This window comes from Charadrius vociferus, unplaced genomic scaffold, assembly GCF_000708025.1.
Source record: "Charadrius vociferus isolate BGI_N301 unplaced genomic scaffold, ASM70802v2 scaffold190, whole genome shotgun sequence".
Taxonomy (NCBI): Eukaryota; Metazoa; Chordata; class Aves; order Charadriiformes; family Charadriidae; genus Charadrius; species Charadrius vociferus.
The window spans coordinates 6,764,316-6,783,653 of record NW_009646608.1 but is presented as its reverse complement, the minus strand read 5'-3'; the positions used below and the strand labels follow the sequence as shown (position 1 = coordinate 6,783,653).

Genomic DNA, 19,338 nt, shown 5'->3' with positions numbered 1-19,338 from the left:
TTCCCTTTTCCTCCCAGCCTGCCAAGAATCCCAGTCCCTGTTTCCAAGAGCTGCTGGAGTGTACCAGTGAGTCGGTGAGAACGATGCTTTGTGTAAGGTTCCTTTTATGATACTTTGCCATGGGGCTCTTGGGCATTTTACCCAACGCAGAGACCTCTGCAGCCCAATCCAGTCCCTCCTCTACCTTTGTCTTGTTGGGCTTAGTCTTCCTCCTCCGAAGAGCCCAGTTGTGTAGTTAACCCCTGTATACAAAAAGGCAGAACCTGAGTGCCTCCTCAGGATGTCTAAGGAGATGTGGATGTCTAAGGAGAAGTGGATGAAGTGGATGTCTAAGGAGACAGACTGCTGAAGCTCAAGACACAGTTTGGCTTTGCAGCCTAGTGTCGGCCAGAAATTATTTGAAAGAGTGCGGGAGATGATGGGAATCTTTGGTCTGTTTTTAAGTCTTTTGTCTGGAATGTTAATAAGGTTTTGGTTAGCAGTGTTTTGTGCCCCCTCGGGAGCCAGCTGGGGTTGGTAGCTGAGGAGGAGTTGGTGAATACAGAGGCATGAGCAGGCATGGGGAAAAAGCGCACCCAGGCTTTCCCAGGGTGGCAGTGGTGAGGACCAAGGTGTCTCTCCTGACCTGGTGGGATCTTGACATGCGTCTCAGGCACAAGCAGGCTGGGTAGAGGTGGAGACCCTCTGCACTGATAGTGCTGCAGCACATGGGTCAGGGCAGAGCTGAGAACCTGCTTACAGCGACCTGCCTACTCCCAGGCCCTGACCCCAGTGGCTGCAGGGAGCCTTGTGAAAGTCAGATTTCCATTGGGAAGTCTTCCAGATCTCCATACTAAAGGACATTTTAACCACTGACAGCAGCACAGGTGAGGGGATTTACCTTCTTGTATCAAGGAAGGGTCTTGTTGATGTGATGAGCTCTTGCTTGAGTCATTTCAGTAAGTCACAAACTTGCAAAAAGAGGAGGAGGTGGATGCTGTCTTAAAGGCAAGAGCCGCTGCTGTGTGAGGCCCAGATGTGCTGGAGGCTTCTTTTCTTTGTTCCTCTAGTCACTGGCAAATGTTTGCTGGGGGTGATGTGCAGGAGCCTTTGCTTTGGGATGTCCCCAGGATGGCTGTGCTTCTGAAGGACTCTGGGGTGTTGTGCCTCCCACCTGAGACTGCTCAGCACCCAGTAGCCGTGGGACACTTTATATTGCTCTCTTCATAAAATAATTACCAGGTGGTTTGTATTCGGCTTTATTGGACTGAAATTGTGTTTTGTTTTTGTAGGAGGCTTAAGCTGTGACAGAAGTTTTTGCTTAAAAAGTGTTGTTGCGGTGGTGCCAAGCGCGTTCTAAGACTATAGTTTTTCAGATTTTTTTTTTTTTTTTCCATGAGGAAAATGAAAGTTTGCTTTGGTTTGGGTTCAAACTTTGCAGGTATGTCTCCCCAGGTAATGTCACCTGCTTCCAAATGGTTTTCACTGGTGTGACGTGGTGAGGGAGCCTGGCAGGCTCTGGGCTTACATCTGCTGAGTTGTTGGTTTAAGGGGTGATTGTGCTTTGCCTTTCTCCCAGCTCCTTTACCCACGCACACAGACGCACTCCCTTTACGCTCACCTTTAGCTCCGAGCGCGTTGCCCGTGTAGACCGGCGTTGCCGGCGGTTGCTCCGTCGCTGATACCGGCGCTGATGCTGCAGCGGGGATGCAGCAGCTCAAGTTACGGCAGCTCAGCGGGTGCTAATCCCATCGCTCCGTGCTGCTAATCAAATCACTCTGTGGAGCCTGAGAGCTGTTTTGCAGAAATGCAGCGCTCCCTCGATCAAGGCTGGCTGGAGTTAGCTGGCGGGTGAAAGGCGGCTCTTTGGGTGGGGGCTTCATCCCCACCTGCTATTGCAACAGCAAAAGCCGGAGGAGCTGATGGTGTCCTGATTGCTGGAGGTGTGCTTGGAACTGGTGGACGTAAGGTACTTTCAAAGCATCAGAGATCTGGTTTTCAGAGGTTGTTCTTCTGTTCTCTTGTTTTCTTGAGCCTGATTACACTGTATATCAGCTCCTGGGGCAGATTGATATTCCTGGATAATATTTTTTAGCCCAGATTACCCAGCCAGATGCATCAAGGCACGCTGTTTGTTACCAAGGTCCATTTAGCAGCATGTAGTGCATCAGCTTCAGGTCTGCTGGGTCAGCTGGGCAATAATGTCTCCTTCCAGTACCTAAAGGGACCCTACAGGAGAGCTGGGGAGGGACTTTTTACAAGAGCATGTAGTGACAGGACGAGGGGGAATGGTTTTAAACTGGAAGAGGGGAGATTTAGATTAGATATTAGGAAGAATTTTTTCACTCTGGGGGTGGTGAGGCACTGGAACAGGTTGCCCCGAGAAGCTGTGGAAACTCCATCCCTGGAGGTGTTCAAGGCCAGGCTGGACGGGGCTTTGAGCAACCTGCTCTGGTGGGAGGTGTCCCTGCCCATGGCAGGGGGGGTGGAACGAGATGATTTTCAAGGTCCCTTCCAACCTAAACCATTCTGTGATTCATATCTGGGTCCTGCATTCATGCCTTGTATCCGCTCCCAAGGAATGAAGGGGATAGTAAGAAAATGCAAACAATTGCAGAAACACAAAGTTGTTGTCTTTTAAGGTCTTTGTGAAGGAGCATGATCACGACTATTTGATAACATAGTATATTGTCAGGCAGCAGGGGCTGTGCCTGGATGCAAGTTGCCAGCATCTTGGTAAGGTACAGGAGATGAGAAACAGTCTGCAGAGAGGCTGTGAAGCCAATGACATATATTGGTTTGCTGGAGATTGAAAAGCCTTAAAAGGAATGCAAAGAGAGGAGTAACACAGTAAAAGGGAAAGCATCCTTTGAATTTTAGGTTGTTTCCATCAAGGCCAAAGGAGAGACGGATGGAAGATGTGAGAAGATCTCTCACTATATTTTTCCATGTGGACACAAAGAAATGGCTGCGAGAGCTGTCATACAGAATTAGTATGACTGAAATACTTCCCCCAAAGGGAAGAGAAAGGTGTGAGCGAGGTGGTCTTGTCCACAGGGCCTGCTAAGAAGTGGGTGGGAAGGAGCTTGGTGCAACCATGTGTTGGGAGTCCAGGTGGCTCAGCCAAGGACTGTGCCTGCTCCACAAAATTCTCAGAGATGCAGATATGCTTTGTGTAAACCTCTGTGATTTGTGGTCTTTCTGAAAGGACCGTCAGAACTGCTTGGTGCTTATAATCATGACTCCCTTGAAGCTGATTCCTTGAAGGGTGCCTTAACAGAGGAACTTGGCAAAGAACCAGTGTCTGAGCACAGCGCCAGGCTGCCGAAGCGTGTATCCGGGCCTTTTCCCAGAGGTGGCTCATGTCAGAGCTGGGAGAGAAGCCACCAAAAGTGGAGGGCCTGCCTACTCAGAGTCCATACGGAGATAAGAAACAGCCTGTTTATGTCTCAGGTTTTTTAAATGATACGGGACTGGTTCTCCCTTTGTTTGCGTGAACTTCACAGCAGTCCACGATTGAAATCAATATCCTTCATTGACTTTGATGGATTTGCGCCGTGCCAGGAGGGAGATTCAGACTCTGTGCAGGTAGCCCATGCATTATCTTCTCTCCCTATGAGGCAAGTCTGTGAGAGAATGACTTATCAGCCCTCCAGCAGCAAGGCTTTTTGATCTGGTCCTACCTGATCTGCAGACTTTGCTCTGATCGGGTACATCGGGTAACTGATCAACATGTTTGGTTGACATCCAGGTTGTAATTGACTGCCTGACATGAAAAGCACTCTGTTTGGTAGTTACATGTCTTAATGGTAAGATTTCCAGGGTAAATTGTAAGCTTTGTTTATTTGATTTTAATTGTCACGGAGCAGGGAAGCTGTGCAGGGTTTATTCATAAGAATTACTTTAGCAGTGAGTCAAGAAAGAAGTGAATGAATCATATTGACTGAGAACTTTGCTACCTTTTTGTGGACAACTTATGTATAAAGAAAAAAGAGACAATTCTTTGGCATAAATTAGTTGTTACAGCAAATGACTCAGCCACTACTGAAAAATGTCATTGTTGTTATCATTTATAAAGTGCTGTTGATGCAAATGAGTCTTTAGAAGCTTATGAAAATCAAGGCCATTACCACAAAGAGCCCAGGATCAAACTCAAATCAGGATACCCTAGAAACACATCTAAAAGAAGTCAGTTTAAAAGCAGGGATTGAACAGCAAGAGGGGCAAGAAATAAAGAAGAAGAAGAGAGCAGAAATGCCATAACGTGACAAAGAGAAGGGAGGGAGGAGCTGGTGATGGAGAGGTGCAGGAAAGGACATACCTCTCGGGAAAACGGGGCCATGTGTGTGGAGGAGAAAGAAGAAACTGATAGAAAATTGATATTGGTCTTTTCTAGGCTAGAAGAGAAAGCTGTATCAGCAGGGTGGCAAAAGTAAAAGGAGAAATAGAGTAAAAGAGTAATTTTGCTCTGTTTCCCCAGTGAGCCACATGTTGTTTGTGAATTAAGAGTCCAAGGACAGGAAACCCACTGCAAATACAGCAGGCAGACAGACCGCTCGCTCTTCGGGAGTTTGAAAGAAGGAGATGTGAGGAATTAATTTCCTGGTGTAAGTGATCCAGTTTAGGAAGTAGTTTTGCATTTTGCTGTAACTTCGGTACTGGCACTGCTCATGGTTTACTCTGTTTGGAGTTTGATTTGTCCATTTACCTCCCACTGTCGTCATCTGTGTCCAAACACAGTCATGTGCATCCAGGTTTCAAAACTATTATCAAATCATGGTTTTAAGGATGCCGGCTGTGACGGGAATCTGAAATGCAGAATTTGCAGTGTCACTGAACCCATCTCTTCCTCACCTGACCCACAGGACTGATTTGAAAATAAGACAATAATTGGAAAATTAGATTCGTGAAATGTACCCATGCAACTTCCCAATTTCTGCTTATGTGATTGAAATGTGGTAGTTATTAGAAAAAGGGTGTTTTCGTTGTACACAGTCAGTTACCAGCTCTATATGCTCTACCTCGGATTTTGAGGTTGTGTTGAGGTCTTTTTGGCTTGACCTTGTCACAAGCAAGAGAGATTCTGCAATATGAGTGTAAAAGATGGGTGAAGAGTCATTGAATCCGCAATTTAAGCAAAAAAGTCCTGGATTTTCCAGGCTCTGTCCCAGGGGCCAGTGCAGAAGTGACCCATCAGGACAACGGTAGACTGATGTATGAGAAAAGCAGAATTAATCTTGTTCCCTCTTCTTCTTCCCCTGTATGCCATGGCTGTGCTGGGTTCACAAGGTTAGCAAACTAGAACATGTTCGTATGGAGGAGAGGAGCAGACATGACTAAGGGACACGTGGGAGCAGATGAGGGGAGGAAGAAGTTGCTGTTTTTGGACAGCCGCTTTTCTGACTGAGTGCACTTTGAGCACAGATGAAGTCAGCCATGCTGCAAAAGGTTCAGAGGAGGTTAGGTAAGATCCCATCACAGATCCAAAGCAGCAACCCTTCTGCTTTGGGTCTTGCAGAGAAAAGGAAAGCTTTCTGCTCTGGTGGCACTTTGGAAAGGTGAGTGCAGTGTCCCAGGCTTATGCTCGAGCTTACCCGCCTGCCACCATCGTTGGACTGAAGTCACGAGGCATTTCCATCCAGCTGCAGATCGGGTGTTTTCTGATGTGGTTCCATACCATGTGTTATTCAGAGCAACAGTAAAGGCAAGAGCTTGAAACACGTTCTCCGTGCATTAAATCTTGATGGACAAGAAGGAAGGTGGGGAATCTGCCCAACTGTCCTGTGTCATGCAGCAACATAGTAATCCCAAAACAAGGACTGCAAGATGTTTCACTTAAAACTGGAATTACTTGTGTTGTGCGCTCACATCCTTCCTGCAGATACAGCACGGCCTTGAATGAGTTCCCATCACGCTGTCAAGTCTGCTTATTTTCCCGTCAGGTCTTGCTGTGGCTCCTGCGTAGATTCTTCTTTTGAATTGTCTTGTTGGCTTGTTTTTATAAGTTAATGGTACAGGGGGGAGGAAAAAAAAGAAGAGAGTGGGACTTATGGGAAGACAGTTTGCGTACACCTTGTCGGCGGGGCTGACTGCAACACAGCCGAGACAGATTAGCACACCACTGCCTGCCTAAAACAAATAAACACCAGCTGTTTATCAGACAGGGCTCAGCTTTCTCCAGGAGGAGGTAAACAGATTTATGCAGATGAACCTCCCAGGTGCCCTTGCAGCACAGCATCTTTCGTGGCTACTCGGCCTTCCTTATGAGTTACGGCCAGGACAGACGAGCAAAGAGATGCAAGGTTAGCACAATAACACGCGGTGCCAGGGCGGTTTGTCATTGCTTTATGTTTAAAGCCCATATTTAATAGTAATGTAGAATTAATCATAGTGCTGATCTCACCGTGAATGGAAGAATTTGATGTAAACTTCAGTATTTTAAGCCTGCAGCATGTGAAAAAGCAATTTATTATAACTCACTTACTATTCCATTTGTGCCTAAAATACTATGAAGCAAAATTTATGGCCATTCGAGGTTGAGAGAGATTGTGATCAGCAAAAGTACTTTTCTGACTCTACATTAAGATTGTTCAGTTGCTGTCAAACTGATTAACTTTACGAACTCTTTTTTTTTTTAACCATCCAAGTTTACTTTAAGTCCAGCAGTGCTATGTGAGTCCCCTACCTCAAAAGGATTGCTCCTCCCTCCGTTCAACTCCGTCTGCCACAATATGTCCTTTAATTCTTCTTATAAATTTTCCCGAAGCTTCTCAGGTGACCTTAACAACTTGCTGCAAAATCTGGTCTTGAAGACAGATGGGATATTATTTTAATAATGTAGACATAATTACACAGTCTGGATGCCAGCTCTCAGAAATGTGTGATCATTTATTAAGATGTTGTTGAGAGGAAAAATTGGGAGCTGAAAATTTTGGGCAAGACCCTGGGGAGTTCAGAAAGAGAGGTTTGCCTCAGTTCTCACGGTGTTGCTCGTCAGAAGTGTAAATAATCTCAAATAGTATTGCTGGTTATTCTGAGACCGTTTCCTTTTTAACTTTATCTCACACCAAATGGGACAGTCGGATTGCAATTGCTACATTTCTGTTGGGATTCTGAGTTTTTTAAAGTGTCCTTGGGCTCCTTTTAATATAAGACTGTTTCCCCACAGCTTTCTTGACTGCTGCTATTCAAGGGACCGAGAATGCAAATACATGGTTTGTCTATACCGTAAATCCTAGGTGCTGTAGTGATGAGTGCTATAGAAATGCTTGCCAAGAGAAAGAGGAAAAAACCCTTTTCCTCTACTCTATTAAGTAAATTGGTGTCATTGGAGCTTTTCTTAGATTAGGATTTTCCTCACCCAAGTGCATCACTTAACATTTCAACGCATACTATTTCAGATTTCTCAAGGTACTCCTTAAACACTCAACTAAACCAGGTGGAGAAGGCAAAGTCCACATGTGATTTGTTCTTCCTGGCTGTCACTGCAAATTTAAAACCAAAGTAATTTTGGATGTGCCTACCATCCTGTGCCTTAATGTTACTAATATTATTAATATTGGTAACTAAAAGTTTTCAGCCTATTGAACAATTAATGAAAAGGTCAACGGGAATTCTCTATAGTGGCATCGTTCATTACAAGGCCCATTGCTTATGCAATCTCACAGCATCCATCTTCCCAAACAAGCAAAAGGGCCAGAGATGGCAGCTCCTTAAACCTGCCTGTGAGCTCCTAATTAAAAAGCTTAATTGTTTGAAAGTCATTAGAATGTTAGTCTTCCAATCCATTGGCTTTTTGATGCATTAAGTGGTACCTATGTAGCTGCGGGGCATATGCTCCCTTGGGTTGATGTTGGTGCCGACTTGGGCTCCTGGGTGGTAGGAGCTGGTGGCAGACTGTGATCGCTCTTAGCGATGCTTCCCTGAAGCCGGTTTGAAACCCGGTGTTAGTCACCTCCACCTCCTGCATCTGCAGTGCCCCAAGGGAGGTGCATCCAAGCTAAGGGGTACATACCTGTACAGCTCCTGTAGCACATGGAAAAGGTGGAAAAGACTCGAAAGCTGCCCAGTTTGTGACCAAACAAATGCAGGGCCAAGTTATGAACGCCTCAGGGTAGGAGTGGAAAGAGGGCACTGTCCCATCTAATGCCTCTGCTTGAGGAGACCTCTAATGTGCCAGCGTTTACTCACCAAGCACTGGAGGAGAGTGTGTAGCTCTCAGTGCCCTGCCATGACCATCAGGCTAAAGCCGGGGGTAGCCTGTGCTACCACAGTTCTCGAGGGAGGCAGTAAGCTCCAGCGATGGGCAGTTTAGAGAGATGAAGTTTTGGGAACTGTGCCTCCAACCAGTGCTCCTCTTTTTATTGCCAGAGGAGCTGTATGGACACTGTGATGCCAGAAGAGCTTTGGTAGAAAGTAGCTGTGTCCTAGTGTCATCCCCAAAAGAGAATATGGAGACCCCCAAGCTCTCCCAGCAACCAGTGACATTTAATCAGAACCCAGCATTTGTAGAGATCCTGCTAGTCACTTATCTACCCCTCTAGGTGCCCAGTACCTGGGTAGATCTAGCCCTTATGAATGACCCTGTTAGCTGAGCAAACCAATCTTCGTAGTCCTCTGTGCCTTTGTTAAATTAATAGCTATTGCTCCTTTGATTCTTCCTGAAACCTCGGTTGCTATTCTCTGTCAGTCCTCGCTGTCCTAAATGTCAGTGGAAAGGATCATTGAAACTAATGGGTCGCGTTTGTCTGTTGTGCCGGTGGCTTTATCCTGGGATGACTTTGTTTCTGAGGGAACAGTGGCGCAGGAGATGGCTGCAGGGTCAAAGTCTTGCTGCGGGGCAGCGCTCGGCACTTCCAACCAGCTCCTGCTAGTGCCCTAAGGTGCACGGGGGTCAGTGGGCCTCCTCCTCTTGGGAATGCTTTGACTTGCCAAGGCTCAGTCTCAGAAATATGCCCAAGTTTGGGTTTAAACTGATCCCGACTGAAATTCAAAACTCAACAGGACCTTCTAATCTCGCCTGGCTTGGCATCGGAGGTGTGTGACCTTTGCTACGCCTCGCAGGGGATGAATTATTTCCAGGATCATTCCAAAGAGATTCAGGTCTTTGTAGCAGACTCTGCCTCAAAGGTTCCTCTCCCTGAGGACAAGCTTGCCGTGAGCTTGTGGTGAAAACGTGATAAACCTCAAGTACTTTCCTCGCAGATGTTTTGCATGAGACTAGCTCCGTCCCGGAGATGGCTGTGTTCCGTGGGTGGGTAAAAAGATCCCTGTAGATATTTTTGCAAAGCAATTTCAGATCCTTTGCAGCTTGCTAGAAAATTGAATTAGTTGTTTTCCATTCCCTGAATTAACCCTGATTCATTCTTCCCTCAACCCTCTTCCTCCCCTCCCTCCAACAGATGTCCAGCATATTAAGAGGAGAGACATCGTTTTGAAGCGGGAGCTGGGAGAAGGTGCCTTTGGGAAGGTGTTCTTGGCCGAGTGTTACAACCTCAGTCCCACCAATGACAAAATGCTGGTGGCAGTGAAGGTAAATCCCAAGGGCGAACGGCAGCGAGTAGGTCAGGGGCTGGCCGGCGCGGCGAGGCTGGATGAGCCTGCGTGGGAAAGGGAAGCAGGGGAGGGCTGGGGGCCAGGGGCGGAGGTTTATCTGATGCCGGAGATTGTGGTAAATCCACTTAGTCACACGAAGTTTCAGTGTTTCGCTTCAAGGTCGTCTCTTCTCACCAATGCCAAAGCCTCTCTTCCTGCCGCCGCAGCCAGGAGACAGACGGGGAGGAGAAGCTGATCTAGAAGCTGGAAGCTCCCGTGCAGCTGCAGCAGCGCAGTGTGGAGTCCACCTACCCTCTGCGAGGGTCTGGGGCTCTTCTATGGATTTTATCTCTTTGTGGAACGTGCAGAAGCCGAAACAAAAAAAGGCCTCAGTAAAAATGAGCACTTAACAGCTAAGCACAACTAATAACCAATTTGCTGCAAGATGAGCGAAGCGACCTAGCACAGCTCCACTTGCCTAGCCGCAGATCGCTCCTGTTTTTGTGATTTTGAGCCGACACAAGTTCAGCTTGGCTTGTGCTGCGCTGTTTGCATACTTGTGAGGGTCCTCACGTGAGCTGTGTCCCATTAGCGTGGCTCCGGGCAGAGGAGACCACTCCGTGCAGAAATGCGCTCTCCTCTCAAGTGGCACCAGTTGGCAGACACCCATACTCTAATCCCTGGGAGTTAATTGATGCCTCCTAACTCCCTGGAAGAAGATCTGCATTTGAACCGATGCTCTACAGGAAAAAAGGTTCCAGCACTCTCTCCAGGATGCTGGAGGCATCCAGTTACTTTAGAGTTGTTTTAATCATTGGCAGTTCAAGCCTTTTCTCGTCCCCTTATGCTCTGACTGTGAACTGCCAGATTGCACCTCTCACCTCTGAGACTGGTTAAAGCTGAGGTAGCACAGCTACCCATATGATTAATTGCCTGATTATATAGCTGGTACCTGCCTATCAGTGTCAGCCATCCCTTACGTGATACTGTCTCTCAAGTCTCTATTGAGTTTCATTTGCATGGAGGCAGAAACAGCATCCGAACTTGTTTCTGTTAATTGCTACTATGAGCTTACATCTCCGGAGTGCCTTTCATTCCGCGAGATCACACAGATCCAGCGTCGGAGCAGGGCCTTCAAAGCTGGCTTCTTGCCAGCTCTGGCGGGGGGGCGCAGGGAAAAATCCCTCTAATTTGGGCCACATTATAAGTCCTGGGGGGGCGGGAGGGGGGTGGGGGAAATAAAGAAAAGAAAAGAAAAAAAAAAAAGGCTTTACATATTAAGTTGAGATTTGGCTGCATTTCCTGAAGGGCTCAGGCTCCCGACAGAGGCTGAGAACTACCTCCCTGGTCACTGCAGCTGAAGGCAGCAGCAGGACACACTGGTTCGAGTCTGCCTCTGCTCTGCTCTCAGGGACTCCCTCCCAGGACCAAAGAAAGTGGCTGTGTTACTCACTCGGTTAAATGGACTCAGATTTTCAGTGGATCTAAAGGTTGCAGCCCTGCAGATAAGCTGAGTTTTGATGTGATGGCATGGACAAGCTTCCTGTTTTATTCAGCTTGCTTCTAAAAACATCCTAAGAAATGCACAAAACCTGTATTCAGCGAAGAGTGTTGAGGTTATAAAGTCAAGTGCTAGAAATGCTGGAGGGGCTGGTGTTCGGGGCACGTCCTCTGAACACGTATTTTTCATTTCTCTGTGGACTGCTTCATTGTGATGATCGCTCCTGTGTCTGAGAGCTCCCTTCCTGTCAGTGCGCTCGTTTTCACAGCCTCCCAGCGAGGTGCTGGGGTTGTGTCATCCCCATTTTTGCAGAAGGAAGATGGAGAAGCAGGGAAACTGAGCTGAAAGGGTCCACTTAAGTGGAGGATGGAGTTACTGACCTTCCATTCCAGCCCTGTGGACAGCAGGTACCAGATCCACGTTGAGCACCGACGCAGCAATAAACACGTGGTGCTTGTGCAGACCTGGCCCTGATGCCCCGTGAGAGGCAATTTCTCAGGTAACATTGGAACAACTGACACTTCATGACAACGGCCGCAACCTGCAGATGCTGAGTGACTTGCCAGATGTCACATAGGAAACGTGTGATGGAGGCACAACTACAATCCACCCCAAACCTTCCTAGGAGAGGCATTTCAGTGGTTTTGATGAGACAACCCTTCTCTTCCACCGGTCCTGGTCTTTCCCTGTTCGACCACTTTCAGCTCCTGTTTCCCTTATTTCTAAATGCTTGGCCGTGCAACCTTAGTAATGTGGCTTTTTAATTTTTTTTTTTTTTTTTGGTGTGTGATATTTACAAATTTGCAGTCCTAACACCTTGTAGAACTGATTGTGTTTGAAGGAAAGGAAACCTAAATTCACTGCAGCTTGAACTATCACGTGCAACTACGGGGAAAAAGGGAGAGAAAAGAGTGATGGGGGAGGGGACTGTGTTCCTGAGGAAAAACAGAGTAGCATCAACATTATGAAGATATTAAATGACTAAAAGTAATTGGGTGCCTGAGATAAGGATGGATGCTTTGCCATCTGCACCGTGTAACTAACATCCATCTAAATATCTCTAGTCAAGCTATCCCAGAGGACATAGAATTAAAATAAAATTATGCCATGTGAGTAGCAGTTTGGGGGCAGAAGCAAGGAGATGAGGCACTATCCTTAGGCTTGGGTAAAAACCTCGCAGCAGATCTGATCCAAGGGGAAAAAAAGCTGCTCTGGAGGACTCAGTGCCTCGCTGTGCATGGCATCGCACCCAGCCGTGCCATGGACCAGCCGGAGGTGCGTTAGCAGTGTGCTCGGCCCCTTCCTCTATGCACAGCTTTCCAATGCTTCACGTCCCTTTTTGCATGTAAACTGGAGCCTGCACCCGCTCATGCCACCTCTCCTGCGAGCATGGAGAGATTCAAGGCGTGGGGAAAATGGGGCAGGTGTGTTTGTGTGTAGGTTTCCCACCACTAAGGGGAAAGGGTGCATATCAGATTGAGTCTGGGGATAACAACCAGGTTGCCTTGAATCCTTTTCGACGCCCTTTAGGCTGCACGGTTAAAGCCAGAACTGGTACCAAGCAGTCCTGGCATGTGGAGAATGGGGAGAATATAACTGAGACCCAGCAAGTCAAAACCAGAATTGCCTCTTCATTTCTTTAAAAGTTTGCAAAGATCGTGCTGATTCTCATGGCCATCCCATCTTGTCAAATGTTCTGGACATCAACTTTTTTTACTAAGTGCCCTCCCTTGGTACCCTGGAGTGACAACACACTGCTTTCAAACTAGCTTTCCAATGCAACTGCACAATAATGCATGGACAAGCCAGAGTCCAACCCTGCAGAACCCTTCCTGATCACCAGCTGCACCCACAGCAACATCTGCATAGCAACCCTGCGACGTTGGGCTGGTCCACACAGCCTGGAGCTGGCAAGCTATCCTGCAGTGGCGATGGGGAAGATGAGATATTCTCAATAAGGATACCGATTTCAGTATCAGTCTGCCAAGGGAGCTGTTATAAACAGCAGGGAATAAAAACATGATTTTAAAAATTATGTGACAAGACTTGACAGTGTCCTTCTTCAGAGGCAGTTTGAAAAATCCACACAATAACTGCACAGCCAGGCAAATCCATCTTCTGAATAAAGGCAGTGTAGTCAGCTATTTCAAAATAAAAGACAGATAGCGAGGACTGGCTGGCTCAGGAATTTAATAATAATGAGATATGAAGCCATTCACCCCTAGGTCACCAGTACAAATCCTGCCCAAGCTGGGAATAATTGGAAGCTATTACCCTCTGAGGCATGTTTGCTCCTGCCTGGGAAATGAGTTGGGCAACCCGCTGGGCCAGTAACTACATGAACAAAATGCTGAGGTGGTGCCACCAGCACTTACCACCAGCTCTCCCAGTGCAACTGGGCCGGTGGCAGTGGTTCCTCTCCTGTCCCTTCCTCATCAGTTCTTCTGCGATGCTGCGACCCCTTTGTTCTGGCTTTTCCCCCACCTGAGCCCACCCTGTGTGTATCTGTGCCCCTTCTTCCAGGCGCTGAAAGACCCCACCTTGGCAGCCCGCAAGGATTTCCAGAGGGAAGCAGAGCTGCTCACCAACCTGCAGCATGAGCACATTGTCAAGTTTTACGGCGTGTGTGGTGACGGCGATCCGCTCATCATGGTCTTTGAGTACATGAAGCATGGGGACCTGAACAAGTTCCTGAGGTACGTGCAAAGGAGGGCACGGGAGATGATGTACAGCTGCTCCGCAGCTTCGGCGTGGCTTGTTATAGATCTGTGGTGCACCAGTGACATCGCTGCTATGTGGATGCTGGTGGGCTGGGCAATGAGAGATGGTTGTTCCAAGGACAGCTTGTAGGAGATGGTGGTCCTCACCGGATTTGGTACTTTATTAGCCCTACCCCAAGATTTCCTCTTGCGTAATCCCAGGGGTGGTCCGTGTGAGCTGTGGAAACCAGGCTTTTCTTCTCCCACCCCAGCAAGTTTGAAGCTGCAGGAAGCGTGGCTGCAGTCCTTCTCTGCACTGCAGGGGTAGAAGGATGTAAAGCCATGGCTATCAGCAGCTCCACTTCCCATCCACCCAGCAAAGCCATGCTCTACTGAAGCACGAAGGCCACTAGCCATCGCTCCCCATGTCACCCAGCTCCTGCTTTCAATAGCACCAGAACCAAAATATTCCTTTGAGAAACTTGCTGGAATCCTTGGTTTGATTGGTATCCTGGGAATTTACTGATCTCTAGTTCTCATTCCTATATTCAGAAAAGAGCTGAGAAATGTTGGAGGGGTCTCAGGCAGTGCCTGTGGAGTCCATCCCTGGTCCTTGTTCGCTAAACCTCATCAGATAGAGATGCTGACTTAGGTACAAAATATCCTAACCTGTCCCACCACGCTACTCAAGAAGCTAGGCAAGGCCTGACGAAGTGCCGTAATTGCCTTCCCTGCCTTCAGAGAGATGCAAATTGCTAGAGGCCCCCCACAGTTATCATTCAACCATTTCATCAGCGTGAGGCAGATCATTTGTGTGCCCTGAATCCGCTAGCGGTGAGGGGCAGGGAGCAACTGTGGGAGGATGTTTGTGGTGCTGTTCTCCCACGATACAGAAATTGCGCTCTAAAATCCTGCGTGCAAGTGGAGTGGTACTTACCTCTTGAAATAATTAGTAGTTTTATTTCCCAGTATTTAGAAAATTGGACCCTTGATATTTTCCTGTTTTGACTGCTAAGTGTGAACATGATTGCAGGAGGAACAAGAAGCTTGAGCACAGCAGGTCTAGATATGCGGTTGGGATACACTCCATGATTATTTTTCCACCATCACAGTCAGTTTCTGACCAGGAAACACAGGTCCTTCCCTGAGGCTTTCATTTCTAAGTAATCATCGACACCAGAAGAGCTATGGGGAAGGACCCCAGAGGTTTCTTCTTTCCTCTGCCAAGCAGTGGTGATCTGTCTGCAGCTCTCTTGGGGCATTAGCAGGGCAGAGGCTGAGCTGGGAACGTCCTTGAATTGGTTTCCCTCCTCATTTCGGCATAGTTGTGAGTAGATTGAATATAGTTTCATAGCTCAATCCCTGTCTCAGGTTCTGGGTAGACGGCATCTTTGGCAAGGTAGGACAAGTGAAGGCTGATGCTACTCTAGCTTTGCAGAGCTCCGTAGACCCAAATTCAAGGGGAAGCAGCCTTGGTTACCCTGGGACCCTCTTTTGTGGTACCCTGTCTTGCAGGGGCCCAGTAACCTTCCAGCAGCAGCAGATTGAACTCTGCCTACCGGTATGAAACCGTGCATTGGGCTGAAGAAATGTTTTAGTGCAGATTGGAGATGCAGTGTTAAGGACAGTGCCTCAGTCTCATGACTGGTGTCTGAAAAAGTGTGTGAGAGACAACATTTTTGAAGTACTTCACAAGGAAGAGCAGAAGATTGACCCATATTTTTTCCTGGCAGAACCAGAAACCTTATTCTCCTTAGAGGAGGATGACATTACAGCTGAGCCGTAGCCTCCCTCTCTGTTCTAACTGACCTCCCAAACAGTATAGTCCAAACCAGGCTCTCCTGCTGTCTCAGAGGGATGTCTCGTGCCCGCTGCCAATGCCTTGTGCAATTGCTTCACACAACAGCGTGGTCGCAAGTTTGATATCATGCTGAAGCCATGCACACCCTCATCCTCACGTCCCAGCTCAACCCTAGGACATGTCAGAAACGCTCGTGCCATGGGAGGCCAGGTCCTGTCCCAGTGTCACTGGAGAAGAAAGCTTGTTGTTATCTTTGGCCTTTATGCAGGAAAATAAACTTTCCAGATGTGTGCTCCCAGGGATTGCAGCCTCACATCTTCCAGCTGCATTTAGCTGCCAGCTTTTCCTTCTCGTGCAGCTCTGGAGCAAGCAGCTACGAGCTCCCTTCTCTGCGTGTTGGTGTGCTATAGGTGGGGAAATTCTTTTGCAGCCCAAAGCAAGCTGGCTTTTGGGACGAAGGAGCTTATACCCAGCAAACAGGAATGCAAAATGCCGAAGGGAACATATGGCAAGAGAATCGTGGGTTTTCTTTATCAGGTCAGCTATCTGCTGGTGGGAAACTGGGGGATAGGGGCTGCAAAGGGATCAGAGAGGGTCGGTGGTGCGGGAGTGACTGGCATCCCTCAGCAAGTAGCAGTTTTTATTGTGGTGTGATTCACCCAACCCACGGCAGGAGGTGGTTGCTCCCAGGCACTGGAGGCCAGGGACGCTGGGAGTCTGTAAGAGACACTCAGATGGACTTTTCCCAGTTTAACTGCAGAAATTGGAAAAGCAGTAAAATGGAAGAGGTGCACTTTAGACCCAGTTTCCTAGAGAAAAGCACGATAAATAAATTCCCCTAAGTGTTGTTAGACCTTTCTGGGCTTCCCAGAAAAGAGAGAGAATTTTACTGGGCTATAATTAACTGGTGTGGCAAGGGGAGCATTAGGATCAACACCTACCAGCTGGGCTGGAGGTGGCATGTATTGGGATGACTTTACACACCTCCCAGAGCCCCTGCGTGTAAGACCATTCCTGGTGGCGCAACAACTTACCCTGCTGTCCACACCAGGGGAGGCTGCAGTCGTGGTGTCCTGGCTAGCAGAAAAGAGATAGTGGAAAGATCCTGCCGTGGAGAAATACAGGTATAGCTCTCCAGGGAGCACGGCATCCCTAGGGCTGGTGTGTGCTGGAGACTGCCCGCAGGTTGGGTGCGTGGCGAGGTTGGGCGCTCCCCAGCACACAGACCTGCTGCTCAGGGGTCTGCCGCGACCGCCTTCCCTCTCTGCTCGCCAAATATCTCCATCGCTTCTTCCCTTTCCTTCCCTCGCTGGTTTTCTAGCTTTTGTTTTCTGTCTGTGGCAGCTGCAAACTTGAAGTAGGGATATCCACACGTTGCCATTACAGACCCTCTGTGCAGTCTACAGCAAGTTGTTGCCATTTGCTGTCAACTCAGAAGGGTAATAGATTTGGTTAGAAAAGTTGCATAGTTCTGATGTTTTTGTGTCAGTCCTTCCAGGGGAGCGGTCCCACTGTCACACTGTCTTGGGACAGAATGAGGCATTTCAGCAGAGGAAACCAGAGGGGTGATTTTCTTCCCCATGTTGGCAAAAGCTTCCATCGCTCCATAATAGAAAAAACCCCAACAGTTCTTTGACAGGGGATCCACCCAATCTTATGGCCTTTCTGTAAAGCTGAATTAAACCCGTTTCTCCAAGAAGAGACCCCTCTTGTATTCCCTGGAGATTTCTTGACACAACTAAATGTACTAATATCCCTCTTGTTAATCTCATAAATGTCTTGATGCTTCTTTCTTCTGGAATATAACCACGTGGGATGGAGAAAGGGAGGGAGGTTTATGTATTATATAGGACATACCGAGATATGTCCTATATAGTAGGATGTACAAAGAGCCAATGGAATAAAGATGTTGGCTGACCAGTTTTTAAACATCACCTGTGCCTGTGCAGGCATTTCTTTGGAGGCCATTATTGTATTTGAAAAAGGCGGCAGTAATGAGATAGTAACATGTCCTTCACTTCTCACATAGGTTTGTTTACCTTTGATGACAACAGGTATCAGCTGCAGCTAAATATGGTGTAACTGAAAGGCATGACTGGTACAAACTGTCCAGCACAGTTTTAGAAGCTATTGTTTGTCCTGCTTTGCTGTTTTTAGCTAACCTGCTCTGTCCTAGCTCAGCTTCACCTGCTGTCGACATCTGTTGTCACCACTAGGTAATTTCCTGGGGTAAACCCATCTGTGGGCTGTTTAAATAAGACATCAAGCAGTCATTTCTGCATATACTCTTGTGCAGCTCCTCCTTGCCCTCAGCAGTTTTTCAAGTGTGCTGCTGCTCCCACCATGCCCACGAGCCTCTGAGATGCCTTCGGCAACCCCAGCCCTGCCGCAGTGCTGCTCCCCACCAGCTCATCCCACATTCCCTGCACCATCAACCACTCATGGCTCCCAAAAAACACTCCTGGCTCCTCAGCATTCATTTCTGGGGTTCCTTTCATCTTCCAGCTGTCCCCTCTTCTAGGAGGGGACCTTTAGAGCCATGTTCCCAGTGGTAGGGCAGCAGGAGGTAGCTGAAGAGTGGGGCATTTGGAAAGCTATCGGTTGAACCCCGAACGCCTGGATGCTAATCCCTCGGTGCACCCTCAAGCCCAACAGAGCAATTAGGGAACAGAGACAAAGGAGGCAAACAGTTTGGATCTTGCTGTGGGTTGTTCAGTGCCATATCAAGAAGGAGGGAAAGCTCTGTACATGCAATTTCAATTTGCTGTCTCTCTGTGGGGTTAGTGCTGATGACAGGGGTGAAATGCCAAGAATCATTTCAAAGAGAACAGTATGAAAGCCTTGGAGGAAATGCTGTACTCTATCTTAGTCACAAGGAGGAAGGTCACAGCAAAATCTCTTGTTTTTCCCTAAATACGAGGGCTTTTGTTATTCCACCGTCACACAGGCTACCACGGGGTGAGCTCTACCAGGGGAAGAGACATCACAGAGGGAGCACAGCAAAGACAGGCTTGGTACACAGCGAGGAAGGGGACTAAAAAGAGGACAGGACAGGAATGAGACTGACCTTAAGTCCTGCATTTACAATGCACTTGGTTCAGCAAAATATTTCCTTTTGTTGCCCAGGATGTTCTCTGCATCTGCTGACATCCAGGTCTAATCTTTGCACCTCTGCTCGTGTCTTCACAGTTCACAGTACCTGTGTTACCTCTGGGATAGCTTAGGGTCTTAAAGGTGTTTTCCAGGGATGCAGCTGCTGGTGTTCCTCCAAAACCTTTTCTGCGATCTCTGGTGGTATTGATATTGATCGGGGGTGGTTGTTTGGTGATATGGTGTTTGAAGGAAATAGAGGCGGCTGTTTGGGATTAATAAAGAGACCAGGTAGCAAGAATGTGATGGCTGTGGAAGAAAAGAGGGTGATATCTCTACCTCTGGGAAGGTTTCCAAGGTGTAAGAATTAACTGAAGCAAACATGTAAGTATCTGGAAGCTCATTATTTTTGCATAAGCCTTGTCAGAGAAGAAATGTCCATGTTGCATCAAGCCACTGGTCCCTCTGTCCTGGCAGTCTATCTCCATCTGTGGCCATAAGAGGTTGCTTATGGTAAAGTATGGATAGGAGAAGGATGTATGGCACTCACTCGCTCACCAAATGTTCCCCCAACCTCCTGTTCTCTTAAGCTTTTGGTTTTTTCTTTCCACTGGAGCTGTGCGTACATCCTCACATTGCAGAGTTGGGGGCTAGTCCCCAACCCCGCAGGACCAGCGACCGTGTGGGATTCCTATCTCCTGGTCACTTTTGAGACCCAACTCTATGCTTTTTGC

General features: G+C 47.8%; 1 protein-coding gene across 3 annotated transcripts in view; it reads left to right on the top strand.

The window, feature by feature from the left end:
• Nucleotides 1-19,338, top strand: part of NTRK3 (neurotrophic tyrosine kinase, receptor, type 3) — a 233,273-nt gene that overhangs the window by 181,017 nt on the left and 32,918 nt on the right. For all 3 annotated transcript variants that reach the window (XM_009887217.1, XM_009887210.1, XM_009887203.1), the window contains 2 exons: nucleotides 9,381-9,511; nucleotides 13,538-13,710. In XM_009887217.1, coding sequence (XP_009885519.1) covers nucleotides 9,381-9,511; nucleotides 13,538-13,710 — 304 coding nt within the window. The remainder of the gene's footprint in view (nucleotides 1-9,380; nucleotides 9,512-13,537; nucleotides 13,711-19,338) is intronic.